This window comes from Capra hircus, chromosome 2 (genome assembly GCF_001704415.2).
Source record: "Capra hircus breed San Clemente chromosome 2, ASM170441v1, whole genome shotgun sequence".
NCBI classification, from domain to species: Eukaryota; Metazoa; Chordata; class Mammalia; order Artiodactyla; family Bovidae; genus Capra; species Capra hircus.
Window position 1 is genome coordinate 105866197 of NC_030809.1, and position 19451 is coordinate 105885647.

The 19451-nt window shown below is 38.5% G+C and overlaps 1 protein-coding gene across 3 annotated transcripts in view; it reads right to left on the reverse strand.

The window, feature by feature from the left end:
- Positions 352-19451, reverse strand: part of TTC21B (tetratricopeptide repeat domain 21B) — a 94692-nt gene continuing 75592 nt past the window's right edge. For 2 of the 3 annotated variants that reach the window (XM_018064033.1, XM_018064044.1), the window contains 4 exons: positions 10252-10476; positions 6428-6548; positions 2297-2364; positions 364-904 (listed from right to left, as the gene is read on the reverse strand). In XM_018064033.1, the coding sequence (XP_017919522.1) occupies positions 827-904; positions 2297-2364; positions 6428-6548; positions 10252-10476 (492 nt within the window). In that variant the 3' untranslated portion in view covers positions 364-826. Of the gene's footprint in view, positions 905-2296; positions 2365-6427; positions 6549-10251; positions 10477-19451 lie in introns of all 3 variants that reach the window. The other variant, XM_018064040.1, reaches the window with a different exon arrangement.

Here is a 19451-nt window from a genome sequence, read left to right on the forward strand (position 1 = left end):
GCTTCGTGAGTCCCTGTTGACTGAAAATATTCTCGACCAGGTGCCACAGTGTCTAAAGTTACACCGAAAGACCTTGTCTTTGGGCTAAGGTTAAATATTGTTATAAAGGTCTACCTATTTAATTTCAGGTACTGGTTATTTCTTAAAAGAACCTCACTGGCACTAAAAGCAGGAAGAATCAATTCAACAAAGAAGAGAAACTCACAAACACTCTTTAAATCAATTCAACAAAGAAGAGAAACTCACAAACACTCTTTATACTTTTCCAAAAGATTCTTCTAAGAAAGTCAGTTTCTGTAATACTATGCGTTAACATGGGTAGTTTACCATGAATTTGCAAAACTCACCATGTTTTTTGAGTTAATAAATTTCACAAAATGTTTATTAAAAATGTTTTCTTTTTTATAAATATTTTCATGGAAACTTACTCAAACCTTTGAAATAACAGAGAATATCACAAAAATGTTTAACAGAGACCAATAGTATTTTAAACATATTTCCTGAAAGAAACAATATCCCTTAGAAAAGATATAGGGTACTTACCTATCTAGATTTTAACAAAATATTCTTTATAGAAATGGGTTATAATCTTTACCACAGGAACACCAAATCTGCACCTAATCAGGAGAGAGAATTAAATAAACCAGCTCTCATTCACTTTCTCCATCGGAAGACATCCATTTAACACAGTGTTTCTCTTTATATGCAACAGCAGCCTCTGCTGGAGAAAGTATGCTTTCTAATACCAAGTATTAGCTTAAACCTATTTTGTACTGGAAGAACTCAGATTCTTTCCATTTCTTGCTTTGAAAAGTTAAAATAATTTTCAAGGTCTTAAAGATGTGCGAGCCTTATCAAGTATATCCTTTCTGATTTTGGGGTAAGTTGGATGTGCTTCAAGAACCTGCAAACACAAACAAAATAAAACAAAAACTTAAAATTCGTTATCAAGCCACAAAACTTACTAGCAATGGCATTACAGTTGAGATTACATTATAATAATATTGCAAATACAACAATGCTTTTTAAAGGTGCCATCTGAGATGTGACATGATACTTATTTCTATTAGCAGTAATTAGGTGAAAATGGTGAAAATGTACCACTACATGTGGAAAATACAACAAATATAATTATTTCCTTAAATAGATCAGTTATACAAAACAATTATGATCAATGATTTAAGATACTTTTTAAAATTTAGCTATTTATGCATGATATTTAACAAATCTTTAGAGATATTTTTACCCAGGAGTACACATCAGATTTACCTGGAATGATTTTGAAACATACAAATTTCCAGGTCTACTGAGTTGAAGAGTAGGGTGACAGTCATAAAGAAAGAAAAATCAAAACTGCACAAATTACTCTAATATATAACCTTAACCGTAATGTGAAATGTTGCCTTACATAGAGACTCAGTAATCAATAGCAATCATTGGAGTCAAGTATTCACTATAATGATGCTGACACAGTTATCTGGGATAAGGTACACTACATAATTCTCTGCTAAGGTGCTTTTCTTGGAGCTCCTAACAATATTTAGTACAATGCCTTGTATGAAATATCAATGGGACAATATATATATAAAGAAATTGCAAATTCTGAAACTGCAACTCAAAAATTTGTCATTTAGCAAGGGATCATTTAGTCAGAAATCAGTCGCTCAATCATGTCTGCTGCTTTGCAACCCCATGGACTACAGCCTGCCAGGTTCCTCTGTCCATAGAATTGTCCAAGCAATAAAATTGGAGTGGGTAATCATTCCCTTCTCTAGCGGATCTTCCCAACTCAGGGATCGAACTCCGGTCTCCTGCATTGCAGGCAGAATCTTTACTGTCTGAGCTATCAGGGAAGTCCAGAAATCTATTACAGAAATGTAACTGAATGACTTTTAAATGACAAAAACACCTCTTTAATTTATAAATCTGATTCCTCTAATAACCAGACTTGGACACAAACATCAGAACTTCTATTCAGAACAATGACCTGGAGAATCTATAATATTCTTCAGATATTTTCTGACTTAAGGATTAAATTTGTTTAACATGCTTCTTGTCTAGCCTCCTCCTTTAAATTGGCAAACCTTATTTGAGTCCTAGTTAAAAACATGTTTTTGATTTAAGTAAACTTTATTTTCTAAACTTTGAAAACCGGTAATTTCTTCCAGATGTATCTGACGAGGCACTGAACCAAAATAGTACATCCTCTATCTCTATTCATGTACAACTTGATATTAAACAAAAGTAGGAAATAGCACATCTGAAAAATTTTAAGAAATATAAATTTAAGTGTTACCTGGTGACATACGTCAATTGCATCCACGTATCTTTTTGCTTTTAAGTAATTAAATGCCAGTTTGTATCCTGTAAAGACAAAACCCCCAGCAATGATATAGTATTATTTATTTATAGAGCACACTGTTAGTAATACCTTTCTTGGCTTCCTCCTTTGTTTGTTTATGCTAGTCTTAGAGAACTCTTAGTGGAGGGTGATGACTGTACCATGATAGGAACGATAAGATAACAGAAGGTGGAGTGATCCAAAAGGAGAACAGGTATCAAAGAAAACAGAGTTGGAACAGGGACCACCGTTGGGCTAGAAGATGGCCGGCCATCCCACAGATAGGGTTTTGCAACTTACAGAAAAGTCCCATTTGTTTCAGATTACAGTAAAAACTGATCATAGAGCAGTAATAGCTGATAACACAGCTATCCCTTTACACAGTACTGATGTACTTAACACATCAGGCAAACTGGTTCCTGAGATTTACATTCTGTTAGGAAAGAACGAACGTTATTTAAGTCATTATGGAAGTACGTGAATGATTTCAAAACTGAAACAAATGCTATGAAATAAAGGCACAGGCCAAGAGCACTGTAACAAGAAATCTGGGGTGGGTGTCAGGTAATGTGTGAAACCTGAAGGAAGAGGCATAATGTAGGCCAAGCGGGTGGGAAGAAAGAATTCTGTTCGGCAAAGAGAACTGCACGGGGAGAGGCCAGTGGTGGAGGGAGACCCAGCAGGCAAAGGGAGCTGGAGGGCAGGGGGGGCAGAGGGCGGCGCAGCAGAGGGGGGCAGAGGGTGGCGCAGCAGGGGGGGGGGCAGAGGGTGGCGCAGCAGTGGGGGCAGAGGGCGGCGCAGCAGGGGGGGGCAGAGGGCGGCGCAGCAGGGGGGCAGAGGGCGGCGCAGCAGGGGGGGGCAGGGGGCGGCGCAGCAGGGGGTCAGAGGGCAGCGCGGGGGGGGCGGGGCGGCGCAGCAGGGGGTGACTCAGAAGGCAGACGGTTAGCCATTGGACGGCCGCGTCAGCCACATGTGATGGCGAAATGGCACACTGCAAGGATTATTTAAAATTTTTAGTTACTATTTTTGGCTGTACTGGGTCTTACTGTGCACGTGCTTTCTCTAGTAATGGCAATGAGAGGGCTTTCTCTAGGTGTGATGAGCAGGAGCTACTCTTTGGTTGCGGTGTGCGGACTTCTCCCTGCGGTGGTTTCTCTTGTTGTGGAGTACAGGTTCTAGGTGCGCGGGCTCAGAAGTTGTGGCGCATGGCCCCAAAGCATGTGGAATATCCCCAGACCAGGGATTGAACCTATGTGCCCTGCATTGGCAGGCAGATTCTTAAACAGTTGGACCACCACGGAAGTCCAAATACTGAAATTTTTGAAGAAAGTTTTAATACATTCTTAAATAACTGTTGTTCTATAATAAGAATGCTAATTTCATCTCCTTAGTTCCTTTAGTAGTAAGCAAACTAAGGAGATGAAAAAGTAGATTCAATAAATAAAATATAACACAATGTAAAATAATATGCAACTAATAATATATTTTGCTTTACCACTTAAAAATATGAAAAGGAAATTTGAATGCTGCTCTTGGACTTTAATCAAAGGACCCTTGAAGAAAATTTTTAGAATTTCAAAACAATGTTTTAAAAGAATTATTGGCTTAATGCAATCATGGTAGCAAGAAGGAAGGAATAGAAATTATCTAAAATTCATAGTATTCAGTTCACACACACAAACACAGACACAATTAGAAATGTCCAAGATGGAAACAGTATCAGAGAGGTAAACTTGATATCATTAGAAAGGAATTATAAAACAGAATAATAAATAGTTTGTGACATTTAAAAAGGACAACATAGATGTCATGCCAAATATGGAAACTAGAGCCAAAAAAACCTGGATATAACTTTTGGTTTCTGGCTTCCTGACTAGGAAGACCTTTGAGACCTTAGGCAAGTCACCGTTAGCTGTCAATTTCAAGTTGCTGCATCCAAAAATGGGGACGATAACCCTGCTATCTCTTAATGTAAATTTAAAGATCAAATGAAACACTTGTGAAATGCTTTAAAAAAATTTCAGAGTACCACACAAATACTAATGTTTTTTTAACTGTGTAAACACTAAATTAGAAGCACAAAGTTGTCATATTGAAACAAACTTGATAGATCATTTCCTTCAAAAAAAACTTGAGAGAGGAAATGAAGAGCTACACATGGCAAAGAGCATGTGCACCGCAGTTTCATTACACCTGTCAGGCTTCTAAGAATTCAACCCTTTGTGTAATCAGGAAAAAAAAAAAAATGGGGGGAGAAAGCCTGAGCTCATGAAAGCAAGAAAACAAAAACACACACAGTGTGAGCAGCCCAGTGACTGTCACGTAACCTGGGAACGACTGTGACGAGAGAAACACGACGGTGTTCTCCTCGCAGTGGATCTCAGTTCTGGTGTCTTTCACAGTGACAGTGCTCAAGCTTGAATTCTATGAAAAGAACACAACTATGACTTAGGATTTCCTGACAAATGAAAAAAATGCATCATGAACTTGGCCAGAAAGGCTGGGAGTATTGGATGCAATGATAATGTTAAAAAAAGAAACTAAGAATTAATTGAGAGCCTCAGAGAAATGTCTTTAAAGAGAGATCAGAGGAGCTGATAAAGTCACCTATAAAGTTCAAAGAGAATACAATGAAAGAATGAGTGACCTGGAATCTATTTGCTGGTCTTTGAAGGAACAGAATATTTAAATAACTAAAATTCTAATTGCATTCCTTCTGGGGAATAAAGCATCGGAATTACATAAATTTTAAAGATTTTAAGGAATTTTCATATTACAAGCTGACTTTATTTGTAACATGAACAAAACCCGAGAAGGAAAAATACTATCTACAAATTAGTTTCTGTGCTCTGAGCAAGTCTAGTAAAGTAACAGACCTGAGAAAAAGTAGGGGAACTCCTGAACTGACAACAGTAGGTTTAAAGATGACCTATCTGACTGTAGATTAAATATTAGTCATTACCCTGACACCAATGCTAAAAAGACAAGATGTCATCTTGAGTTGAATTATCAACCACTGAATGCCTCATAAAAAAAAAAAAGCTTCATTATACATACAATTCGTTCTTAAATCACCCTTAACAATTTTTTCATTTCTAGTAAAACAGATCAGGAGGGACATGGACAAATATGGCCTTTTCCAAACTTATTTGGCCATGAAATCTAATCTCTTCATGGTCAACTCTCTTTTTTAAAGAAGTAACTATCAGTATCTCACCCAGTATTCCAAAGCAAGTTTGGGAAATACTATTTGAGAGTTTCCAGGAGACAGCAAGGAGGGTGAAAGACTTGAAAGCAAGTCTTGGGAAGAATGAAGAAGCGCCTGAGAACAGTCTGGAGAGAAACTGAGGAGAGACGTGACGGAGTTTGCGGTTCGAGGGCCACTATGTGTAAGCGGGGGAGAACTCTGTGGGTTGCTCCAGAGAACAGACAGGGCAGTGTCAATGACACTGATTCCAGCTCAACACAAAGAGAAGCCTGGGGGAGCTCCCTCACAACGTGGCTGTCAGTGGTCACTAAGAATATTCCAGGTGCCGCCCATCTGCTAGGGACCTTGGCGACTAGCCTTCCTCAAACCAACAGTCTACCCCTGGGACAGGATGATGTTTCCAGATGCTCAGGGCAAAAACAGAAGTTCCATAGTCAACTTATCGTGGGAAACATGTTCTCGACGTGATATCCACCACAATGCATATTAGGGCTTAGAGTCTTTGAGAAGTTTTGCAGTAAAGCAACCAGCAGAACTTGATTTAATGCAATGTTTTTCTCACTTCTTTCACAATGAACACTTTCTCCCACAGCATTACATTTTTCAATTAAAAGGTGAAGGGAGAAAAAGGGGCAGAATTAGACTAGATGTCCTCTAAGGCAACTGAGGTCGAGTTTGAATCTCAGCAAACTATACCTAGTAAATTAGCAGCTAATAATCTATTAGGAATGTAAAATTTATTTCTCAGGAATGACAAAGGATGTTGGCTGTTAATGTATATTTTGTCCTTAACAAGAAAATCAAATTCATTTAAATGAAGGTTTACACATAAAACCCACATTTCCGGTGAAAACCTACTGTTCAAATGTTAAACTCACCTACTGCTGGGTTTGTCTGGTTGCCATGTTTCCATGCCATCTCATAGTTTAAGGCAGCGTCCATATATGCTTGCTCTTTCTCCATAATGTAGCCCATATATTCATAAGCTTTGCAGCATGACTACAAATAAATACAAGATGTATCAATAGATTAAGCTTGATATCACTAAGATTTTATAGTGCTTATGACTATAGAGGTCAATCATATTAACTTATTTAAATGGCTCATAAAACTGTGGTTTTCAATCTTGGCTATGCAATCACATCATCTGTGGGACTTAAAAAGATTCTGATGCCAAGCCCCTATCCCAAACCTACAGAATCAGGATTTTTGGGTGAGAGGGAAGGGCATGTTTTATGCATATACTTAACACTTTTTCTTACAAATAATTTTAACAGATATAGAAATGACAGTATAGTGGACCCCATGAATCCATTTCTTTAACAATTAACGCCTAATACTGTCTAACTTCTACCCCATATTTGTCCCTCTGTATTGTCAGATAAAAAATCCTCAGATACTATATCACTGCATTCATAAATATTTTAGTATATCTATTTAAAATAAGGACTTTCTTTAGTCATAACCACAAATTATCATACCTAAAATATAACAACTCCTTGACATTACCAAATATATAGTCACTATTCAAATTTCAAATAGCCTTAACATAATTTTTTATTTGCTTGTCAGGATGAGGATCTAAATAAGGCCCACACACTATAACTGATTTGAAATGTCCCTAAGCTTCCTTTTGATCTAGAGGTTTCCTCTCTCTCTCTCTCTCCTTGCAATTACATGTAGGAAAAATATGAATGTTTATCCTAGAGTTTCTCACAGCCCAGATTTAGTTGAGTGCATCCTTGTGGTAGTTATATAATACATTCCTATGTCATTGATATTTCCTGGAAATTGTATTAGATCTAGAGGTTTGGATCTGATTTTGATTTGAGGGAAAGAGATGAAGCTACTTACTTCATAGATCGCTGCTCTGCCAAGCCACATTGCTCCTCAGGAAAAAGCAAAAATGCACAATGCTGTATACATGTTTTTAGGTATCTTATAATTGCTATTTTTTTCCCCAGAATGTTAAGTTAAAAAAATTTGAAAAACAGGAAAGTATATTAAAACTCATATGTTGTTTGTTATTTTAATGTTATTTTTCTATTTACTGTAATTTTACTTTCCTTTAATTCAAGAAGATACACCAATAATATTTTCATGAAAACTATTAACCATTAAAAAATATAAACATGGGATCAGGGTACATACACATTTACCCTTTTGCTTAAGGCTTCAATAGAGCTCAGCATAGCACTGTAAGATCCTGTTTCACATTTTGATACTTTTTTTTTTAATTTAAAAAATATTGCATTAAATATCATTCATCTTGATTACTGTGATGCACTGAGTGTTTATGTCCCCCTAAATTTATATGCTGAAATCCTAATATCCAATGTGATGGTATTAGGAAGTGAGGCTTTGGGGAGGGTCATTTGGGTGGAGCCCTCCTGAATGGAATTAGTGCCCTTATAAAAGGGAGCACAGAGAGCTCTCCTACTCTTTTTTTCTGCCCTGTGAAGACACAATGAGAACTCAGCAGTCAGCAACAGGGAAGTGGGCCATCACCAGAACCCAATCATGCTGGCATTCTGATCGTAGACTCCAGCATCTATTAACAAAACTGTGAGAATAAACTTGTGTTGTTTATAAGCCACCCAGTCTCTGATACTTTGTTACAGCAGGATCACTTAAGATAATTACATTAAGTATCCCTTTAAAGTTTGGACCCAGAGTGAGTGTTTCACTTGTCTCACCCCCAGTCTGACTGTCTGATAGTGTGTTCTTCATTCAGGAGCACATAATGTCTTGTGATGTTATACCCATTCATTAATTCATAATGGTTGGAAAATAGGGACATTCTATCATTCTTTCCTCATTTCTTCATTAGCTGCACAACATCTATAATGAGAAACATCTCCTTTTCCATCATTTCATTTCCCAGCAGTATTATTCACACAGAAAAGGCAGGAGAGATACTTCTTTCCCTTTACTTGTCAGCTTTAGAAATAACAGTTTATTAGCATATTTCAGTGGTGACCAATTAGGCTTTTCTTTTTTATATCTTTGTAAACTCATGGATTTAAACATAGTTGGTGTGTTATTCAATGCAGTCATTATTGATGCCTGAAGTGTCTTAACTTCGGCTAGTGGGAGTGTCCTCAAGTTGGCTCCGGAGTCCCTGAAATGACTCCAATCATCTCTGATAGCTTCCTTGCCATCTGGTATGACAGGATGCTCTAGTTGCATCTTGTACATTTCCTGCCCCAGATCTGGATGCTCTCCATTTTTAAAGTATATAACTCAAAGTTTCTAAGCTCCAGTTCCTGAATCTCATGCTTCCCATATGAACATGCTTAAATAACCATCATGTTTAACCTCCAAACCAGCCATCATGTTCAACCATGCAATGTACTGCTGTCTGAGTTCTGGCAAATTGAAATTCTATCTGTATTGAAACCTTAATTCCCATGAAATCTCATTTACAGAGGTCAGTTATTTGGTGCTTAAGATTTTTAAAAGTCTATTAATAAGTATTGTGGCCAATTAATAAGTATTAAGGCCAATGTAACTTAAATCACATGTTCAAACCATAAGTTGATAAATGTCTTAATACTTTCAGTTTTTCAAGTCCCTAAAAGAGTAACTTAATAGTATTAGGTGATCATGACTTCTCTTTAAAAAACAAATGATCCATTTTGAATTCTAACTGGCTCAAAGAGAATAGAACATAGATTTACTGTGATTAAGATTTTGAAGTAACTGATAAGAATCCATAAAGATAAATACCCTTAAGTTTCTAAGTTGAGCACAATTATTTCTCAGTAAAGAGGAACATTCTTAACTTTAAAAAGGTCATAAAAAGACACCCTTTTGGGGGCTATTAAACACCAAAATGCACTGTCAGTAAAGAGCCTTAAATTCTAAGGACTTCAAGATTTTTAATTTTATACCTCATGATAAGGACATTTTATTAAACAAATCAAATTAAATGCTGAAAAGACTTCCCCCCATAAAATGTATTATGCAGAGTGTATTCTAATAATGTGAAAACAACATGCAGCTGCAGTAAATTCATCAGGAGTATTTAATAGGAGGGACAGGCGTCCGCAATTAATGTTCTTGTGCAATTTTCATTAGTTCTGGGATGAGACGGATAATCACAGGCAAATGCTTGACATTCCAAAACACTTTTGGTGAGCAGGGCAAACCACAGCTGAAACTTGAAACTGCATACATCTTTATTTTATTTTCAAGGGCAAATAGCTTTTTTATTATTAACGTTTATATCATGATTGTGGTAGAAATAAACATTTAATTTTCCAAAAACACAGAGAAATCCCTAGAAATGGACCAATACTCTCTAAAGCCCATTACAGAATGTTTATACAACCAAGGCTAACAATCACTCTTTCCTCCTCAGTCTCCTCCCCCGTGGGCGTCCCTGGTAGCTCAGCTGGTAAAAAAATTGCCTGCAACGCAGGAGACTCCGGTTTGATTCCTGGGTCGGGAAGATCCCCTGGAGAAGGGACAAGCTACCCACTCTAGTATTTTTGGGCTTCCCTGGTGGCTCAGTTGGTAAAGAATCTGCCTGCAATGCAGGAGACCTGGGTTCAATCCCTGGGTTGGGAAGATCCTCTGGAGGAGGGCATGGTATCCCACTCCAGTATTCTTGCCTGGAGATCCCCATGGACAAAGGAGCCTGGAGGGCTACAGACCACAGGGTTGCAAAGAGTTGAGCACAACTAAGCATGGCACCTACCCTGTTATGCCGCAGGCACCGTTTTATCAGTTCCTCGGCCATGTCGTATTTTGCTGACTGAATATAAATATCAGCAAGCAGCAGCCAACTCCTCTCAAAGTCCTCAGCATCAATAGGATTCCAGTTCATTTTCGCAATCCGCTTCAGCTGATTTCGGGCCCGGGGAGTCTGTTTCAAGATCATATGAGCTGTTGCCATTCCCAAAAGTGCTGGAACATGATCCTTCTGTAACAAAACAGACATTCAGACCCCCAGATACAAACATAAAATGGCTCATGTTTCAAAGAGAAACACATGGAAAGTAGCAAGTGCCACATAACATACGGACTGGCCTGTGGATTCTGTGTCTGGCTTCACTTAAATACTGTGATATGGTCATTATTAAGCACATCAACTAACCTCGAGCTACCAGGAAGAACCATCTGGTCAAGGGAATTCAGTAAGAAGGCAAGTGCCATAACCACACAATTCCAGGCAATAAGGACAAGTTTATCTTTAATGGGATTGACTGTTTTGGTTTTGTACAGAAATAGAAAAAAATAAAATTCTACCTCAATGTAGTCCTAATTGTATATTTATCATTCTGGTTCCTTAGTTATTTCACCTGTAAATCAGATAACCAACAGAATGATATACCTGCAAATGATATTCCTTATCTAGACTGACTTCCATTGCTCCTTTCCCTATCCCTTTTCATTTTATTCAAAGGCCTTTGCTTCCAATAAAGTGTGACCAGTGAAATGTTATTAAGGCATGCAATGAATTAATCACTTGGAAATTATATGAAATAAACTCATGCCTTAAAAGATGCCTTTAGATTTGGACTCTGCAGATCCTTAATAGTGACTATACGAGAGATGTTATCTTTTTAAAGACAGAGTTCAAAGTTAGAAAATGTCATTCTGTGAAATCAACACGCTAATAAAAACTGGTATACAATGGAGAGGGGCTTCCCTGGTGGCTCAGTTGGTGAAGAATCTGCCTGCAGTACAGGAGACCTGGGTTCAATCCCTGGGTTCAGAAGATCACCTGGAGAAGGAAATGGCAACCCACTCCAGTGCTCTTGCCTGGAGAATCCCAGCACTAGCCATCTATTCAGAAAATTAACATACCAAAGCAATAATGAGTATGTATCTGATAAAGCTAAAGTGCTTCTTAAATTTCAGCAGAGGGATTGTGATTTTTTTTGTATGTGTGTCACAAATTTGCCAGTTCTTTTTTTTCCCTTTAACTTTAAAAAAAAATTTCATTAGTATTATTGTTTTTTAACACCAGAAACACTTTGTATTGGGTATAGCCGACTAACAATGTTGTGATAGTTTTAGGTGAACAGGGAAGGGACTTAGCCATACATATATGTGTATCCATAGCTCAGCTGCTAAAGAATCCACCTGTAAATGCAGGAGACACCAGTTTAATTCCTGGGTCAGGAAGATCTCCTGGAGAAGGGATAGGCTACCCACTCCAGTATTCTTGGGATTTTTGGTGGCTCGGATGGTAAAGAGCCTGCCTCCAATGCGGGAGACCTGGGTTTGATCCCTGGGTTGGGAAGATCCCCTGGAGGAAGGCATGGCAACCTACTCCAATATTCAGACACGACTGAGTGATTAAGTACATTCTTCCCCAAACCCCTTTCCCATCCAGGCTGGCACATAACATTGAGCAGAGTTCCATGTGCTATACAATAGGCTTTTGTTGGTTATCCATTTTCCCAAAGTCCTTAACTATCACTTCCCCCTCCTGCAACCATGAGTTCATTTCTCATCTGAGTGTCTGTTTGGTGAGTAAGATCATTTGTATCATTACTGTTTAGATTCCAGATATAACGGATGTCATATGATGTTTCTTCTTTTCTGTCTGCTTTACTTTACTCAGCACAGCACTCTCTAGGTCCACCCATGTTGTTGTAAGCGGCCTTATTTCACTCTCTTTAACGTCTGAGTAATATTCCATTGCATATATGTACCACATCTTTATTTGTTCTTCTCTCAAGGGATATTTAGGTTGTTTCCATGTCCTGGCTATTGTAAACGGTGCTGCAGAGAACACTGGGGTGCATGTATCTTTGGGGGCCATGTTTTTCTCTAGATATATGCGCAGGAATATGATTGCAGGCTCATACAGTAGCTGTTTTTAGTTTTTTAAGGAACCTTCATACTGTTCTCTATAGTGGGTATACCAATTTACATTCCCACCACCAATGCAGGAGGGTTCCCTTCTCTCCACACACTCTCCAGCATTTGTGAATTTTTTGATGATAGCCATTCTGACCAGTGTGAGGTGATATCTCATTGTAGTTTTGATTTGCATTTCTCTAATAACTAACAATGTTGAACATATTTTCATGTGCCTATTGGCCAACTGTATATACTCTTTAGAGAAATGTCTATTCAAGTCTTTGGCCCATTCTTTGAGTGGGTTGTTTGCTTGATGCTATTAAGTGTCATAAGCTGTTTATAAATTTTGGAGACTAATCCCTCATCAGTCACATCATTTGCAAATATTTTCTCCCAATCTGTGGGCTGTCGTTTCATTTTCTTTATTGTTTCCTTTGTTATGCAAAAGCTTTTGAGTTTAGGTAGGTCCCACTTATTTTTTCTTTTACTTCCATTATTCTGGGGGATGGACTGAAAAACATATTGCTGTGATTTATGTCACAGAGTATTCTGCCTATGTTTTCCTCTAATACATTTAAAATGTCCAGTCCAACATTTAGGTCTTTAATCCATTTTGACTTATTTTTGTGTATGGAGTTAAGGAATAATGTAATTTCATTTTTTTTTACATGTGGCTGTCCAGTTTTCCTAGCACCGTTTGTGGAAAAGACTGTCTTTCTGACATTGTGTAGTTTTGCCTCCTTTGTTACAGATTAATTAACTACAGGTGCATAGGCTTATTTCTGTTTTTTTGGGAATGCTGTTCCATTGATCTATACTTCTATTTTTGTGACAGTACCATACTGTTTTGATGACTGTAGCTTTGTATTATAGTCTGAAGTCAGGATACCTGATTCCTCTAGCTGTTATTCTTTCTCAAGATTTCTTTGAATATTTGGGGTCTTTTGTGTCTCCATACAAAATTTGAGACTTTTTTGCTCTATTTCTGTGAAAAATAGCATTGGTAATTTGATGGGGTTTGCATTGACTCTGTTGATTCCCTTGGGTAGCATAGTCATTTTGACAATATTGATTCTTCCAATCCATGAACATGGTATAACTTTCCATCTGTTTATGTCTTTTTTAATTTATTTCATCAGCATCTTCTAGTTTTTGGAGTACAGGTCTTTTGTCTCCTTCATCATCATCAGTTCAGTTGCTCAGTTGTATCCGACTCTTTGAGACCCCATGTACCGCAGCACAGCAGGCCTCCCTGTCTATCACCAACTGCTGGACTCTACCCAAACCCATGTCCATTGAGTTGGTGATGCCATCTAACCATCTCATCCTTTGTCTCCTTCAGTCCAGTTCAGTTCAGTCGCTCAGTTGTGTCAGACTCTTTGCGACCCCATGAATTGAGCACCCAGGCCTCCCTGTCCATCACCATCTCCTGGAGTTCACTCAGACTCACATCCATCGAGTCTGTGATGCCATCCAGCCATCTCATCCTCAGTCGTCCCCTTCTCCTTCTGCCCCCAATCCCTCCCAGCATCAGAGTCTTTTCCAATGAGTCAACTCTTCGCATGAGGTGGCCAAAGTACTGGAGCTTCAGCTTTAGCATCATTCCTTCCAAAGAAATCCCAGGGTTGATCTCCTTCAGAGTGGACTGGTTGGATCTCCTTGCAGTCCAAGGGACACTCAAGAGTCTTCTCCAACACCACAGTTCAAAAGCATCAATTCTTTGGCGCTCAGCCTTCTTCACAGTCCAACTCTCACATCCATACATGACCACAGGAAAAACCATAGCCTTGACTAGATGGACCTTAGTCGGCAAAGTAATGTCTCTGCTTTTGAATATACTATCTAGGTTGGTCATAACTTTTCTTCCAAGGAGTAAGCGTCTTTTAATTTTATGGCTGCAGTCACCATCTGCAGTGATTTTGGAGCCCCCCAAAATAAAGTCTGACACTGTTTCCACTGTTTCCCCATCTATCTCCCATGAAGTGATGGGACCAGATGCCATGATCTTCATTTTCTGAATGTTGAGCTTTAAGCCAACTTTTTCACTCTCCTCTTTCACTTTCATCAAGAGGCTTTTTAGCTCCTCTTCACTTTCTGCCATAAGGGTGGTGTCATTTGCATATCTGAGGTTATTGATATTTCTCCCGGCAATCTTGATTCCAGCTTGTGTTTCTTCCAGTCCAGCGTTTCTCATGATGTACTCTCCTTAGGTAGGCTTATTTCTAGATATTTTATTCTTTTTGATGTAATGGTACATGGAATTGCTTCTTGAATTTCTCTTTCTGCTCTTTCATTGTTAGTATATAGAAATGCAACAGATTTCTGTGTATTAATTTTGTAACCTGCAACTTAACCAAATTCATTGATGAGTTCTAGTTGTTTTCTAGTAGCATCTTTAGGGTCTTCTATGTATAGTATCATGTCATCTGCAAACAGTGACAGTTTAACTTCTTCTTTTCCAATCTGGTTCTTTTTCTTCTCTGATTGCTGTTGTTAGAAGTTCCAAAACTATGTTGAATAAAAATGGTGACAGTGATGCAGCTCAATACCAGAAAAATTAATCAACCCAATCAAAAAGTGGGCCGAAGAACTAAACAGAAATTTCTCCAAACAAGACATACAGATGGCTAATAAACACATGAAAAGATGCTCAACATTACTCATTATTAGAGAAAAGCAAATCAAAACCACAATGAGGCATCATCTCATGCCAGTCAGAAGGACTGCCATCAAAAAATCTACAAACAATAAATAATGGAGAGGGTGTGGAGAAAAGGGAACCCTCTTACACTGTTGGTGGGAATGCAAGCTGGTATGGGCTTCCCTGATAGCTCAGTTGGTAAAGAGTCTGCCTGCGATGCAGGAGACCCTGGGATGATTCCTGGCTCGGGAAGATCTGCTGGAGAAGGGATAGGCTCCCCACTCCAGTTTTCTTGGGCTTCCCTTGTGGCTCAGCTGGTAAAGAATCTGCCTGCAATGTGGGAGACTTGGGTTTGATCCCTGGGTTGGGAAGATCCCCTGAAGAAGGGAAAGGTTACCCCTCCATTATTCTGGCCTGGAGAATTCCATGCACTGCACAGTCCATGGGGTCACAGAGTTGGACATGACTGAGTGACTTTCACTTTCACTTCACTTTTCACAGCCACTATGGAGAACAGTGTAAAGATTTCCTAAAAAAAACTGGAAATAGAACTGCCATACAACCCAGCAATCCCACTGCTGGGCATACACATGAGGAAACCAGAATTGAAAGAGACACGTACCCCAATGTTCACTGCAGCACTGTTTACAATACCTAAGACATGGACGCAACCCAGACGTCCATCAGCAGACAAATGGATAAGGAAGTTGTGGTACATATACACAATGGAGTATTACTCAGCTATAAAAAAGAATGCATTTGAGTCAGTTCCAGTGAGGTGGATGAAACTGTACCCATTATACAGAGTGAAGTAGGTCAGAAAGAGAAACATCATACAGTATATTAACACATATAGATGGAATTTAGAAAGATGGTAATGATGATTCTATATGCAAGACAGCAAAAGAGAGATGTAAAGAACAGACTTTTGGACTATGTGGGAGAAGGCGAGGGTGGGATACTTTGAGAGAACAGCACTAAGACATGTATATTACCATACCTAAAATAGATGACCAGTGCAAGTTAGATGCATGAAACAGGGTACTCAAAGTCAGTGCTCTGGGACGACCCAGAGAGATAGGGTGGGGAGAGGGGTGGGAGGGGGGTTCAAGATCGGGGGACACATGTGCACCCGTGGCTGATTCATGTTGATGTATGGCAAAAAATCACAATATTGTAAAGTAATTATCCTCCAATTAAATAGTTAATTTTTTATAAAGTGGTGAGAGGGGACATCCATGTCTTGTCCTGATCTTAGGAATGCTTTCAGCTTCTCATCACTGAGTCTGATCCTGGCTGTACGTTTGTCATATATGGCCTTCTTAATGTTAAGGTATGTACCTTCTATGCCCACTTTATGGAGAGTATTTTTTATCATAAATGGGTGCTGAACTTTGTCAAAAGCCTTTTCTGCATCTATTGAGATGACCATATGGTTTTTATTCTTCAATTTGATGATTTGCAGATGTTGAAAAATCCTTGCATCCCTGGGATGAATCCTACTTATCATGGCGTATGATCTTTTAATGTATTGTTGGATATGGACTGCTAGTATTTTGTTGAGAATTTCTACATCTGTGTTCATCAGTGATACTGGCCTGTAATTTTCTTTTATTTTGGTATCTTTGGTTTTGCTAACAGGGTGATGGTGGCTTCATAAAATGAGTTGGGAAGTTTTCCTTCTTCTGAGACTTTTTGGAACACTTCAGAAGCATAGGTGTTAACTCTTCTCTAAATTCACCTGTGAAGCTGTCAGGTCCTGGATTTTTGTTTGTCGGGAGGTTTTTAATCACAGTGTCAATTTCAGGGCTGGTGATTGGTCTGTCCAGATTTTCTGTTTCTTCCTGGTTCAGTCTAGGGAGACTACCTTTCTAAGAATTTGTCCATTTCTTCCAGGTTGTCCATTTTGTTGGCATACAGTTGTTCATAGGAGTCTCTTACGATTCTGGGTATTTCTGTGGAGTCAATTGTAACTTCTCCTTTTTCATTTTACTGACTAATTTTTCATTTTACTTACTAATTTTACTGATTTGAGTCCTCTTCCTATTTTTCTTGATGAGTCTGGCTAAAGGTTTATCAATCTTGTTTATCTTTCCAAAGAACCAGCTTTTAGTTTAATTGAATTTTGCAATTGTTTTTTGTTTTTCTATTTCATTTACTTCTCTCATCTTTACGATTTCCTTCCTTTTACTAACTTTAGGTTTTGCTTGTTCTTCTTTCTCTAGTTGTTTTAGGCGAAAAGTTAGGCTGTTTATTTGAGATTTTTCTTGTTTGAGGTAAGACTGCGTTGCTATAAACTTCCCTCTTACAACTGCTTTGCTGCATCCCTTCCATTTTGGACCACTGTCCTTTCATTTTCACTTGTCCTCCCCCCCCTTTTTTTTTTAAATTTTCTCTTTGATTTCTTCAGTGATCCAGTGGTTGTTTAGTAGCATATTTTTTATCCACCACCTCTTTGTGTTTCTTAGAGGTTTTTTTTTTTTCTTGTAGTTTATTTCTAATCTCATAGCATTGTGATCAGAAAAGATGCTTGAATATGATTTTTATTTTCTTAAATTTACCAAGGCTCACGTTATAGCCCAACATGAGCTCAATCCTGGAGAATGTTCTGCACCCACTTGGGAAAAATGTGTAACCTGCTGCTTTTGGATAGAATGTTCTATAAATATCAATTAAGCCCAATTTGTGAAAAGCATCACTTTCAGGCCCGTGTTTCCTTACTGATATTCTGTTTGGATGATCTGTCCATTGATGAAAGTGGGGTACTGAAGTCCCCCACTATTGTTGTGTTACTGTCAATTCCTCCCTGTATGCGTTAGTATTCACCTTACATATTGAGGTGCTCCTATGTTGGGTGTCAGTTGAGAAATTCGCTGATAACTTTATGGGGTTTTCCTTGGATGTTATTTGTCTTTTTTTGCTTGTTGCTTTTAATAATTTATCTTTGTCTTTGATTTTTGTCAGTTTGATTATCATGTGCCTTGGTGTGTTTGTTCCTTCTTGGGTTTTTATTCTGTCTTGGACTCTCTGTTCTTCCTAGACATGGTTGACTCCAAAGTACTGGAGTTTCAGTTTTAGCATCAGTCCTTCCAATGAATATTCAGGATTGATTTCCTTTAGGATTGACTGGTTTGATCTCCTTGCTCTTCAAGGAACTCTCAAAGAGTCTTCACAAGTTGCACAGTTTGAAAGCATCAATTCTTTGGTGCTCAGCCTTCTTTATGGTCTAATTCTCACATCTGTACATGACCACTGGAAAAACCATAGCTTTGCCTATATAGACCTTTGTCAGCAAAGTGATGTCTCTGCTTTTTAATACAGTGTTTAGGTCTGTCGTAGCTTTTCTTCCAGAGAAAGCATCTTAATTTCATGACTGCAGTCACAGTTCACAGCAATTTTGGAGCCCAGGAAAATAAACTCTGTCATTGTTTCCCCTTTCACTTGCCATAAAGTGATGGGACCAGATGCCATGATGTTAGTTTTTTGCATCTTGAGTTTTAAGCTAGTTTTTTTTTTTTTTTTTTAGCCACTGTCCTCTTTCATCTTCATCAAGAGGCTCTTTAGTTCCTCTTCACTTTCTGCCATGAGGGTGGTGTCATCTGTATATCTGAGGTTCTTGATATTTCTCCCGGCAATCTTGATTCTAGCTTCTGCTCCATCCACCCTGGTATTTCACATGATGTACTCTACACATAAGTTAAATAAACAGGGTGACAATATACAGCCTTGGTGCACTCCTTTCCCAATTTTGAACCAGTCCATTGTTCCATGTTTGGTTCCATGTGCTGCTTTTTTTTGCATATAGGATTATCAAGAGGCAGGTAAAGTAGTGTGGTATTCCTATCTCTTTAAGAATTTTCCACAGTCTGTTGTGATCCACACAGTCAAAGGCTTTAACATAGCCAATGAAGCAGAAGTAGATGTTTATCTGGAATTCTCTTGCTTTTTCTATGATCCAGCAGATGTTGGCAATTTGATCTCTGGTTCCTCTGCCTTTTCTATACCTAGCTGTATATCTGGAAGTTCTCAGTTCATGTACTGTTGAAGCCTAGCTTGAAGGTTTTTGGGCATTACCTTGCTAGCATGTGAAATGAGTGCAGCTGTGGTAGTTTGAATATTCTTTGGGATTGAAATGAAAACAGACCTTTTCCAGTACTGTGGCCACTGCTGAGTTTTCCAAATAGCTGGCATATTGAGTGCAGCACTTTAACAGCATTGTCCTTCAGGATTTTAAATAGCTCTGCTGGAATTCCTTCACCTTCACTAACTTTGTTCACAGTAATGCTTCCTAAGGCCCACTTAGCTTCACACTCTAGGGTGTCCGGCTCTAGGTGAGTAACGGCACCATTGTGGTTATCTCAATGACCTTAATTTGGTCATTAAGACCTTTTTCTGTACAGTTCTTCTGTGTATTCCTGCCAGCTCTACTTAATCTCTTCTGC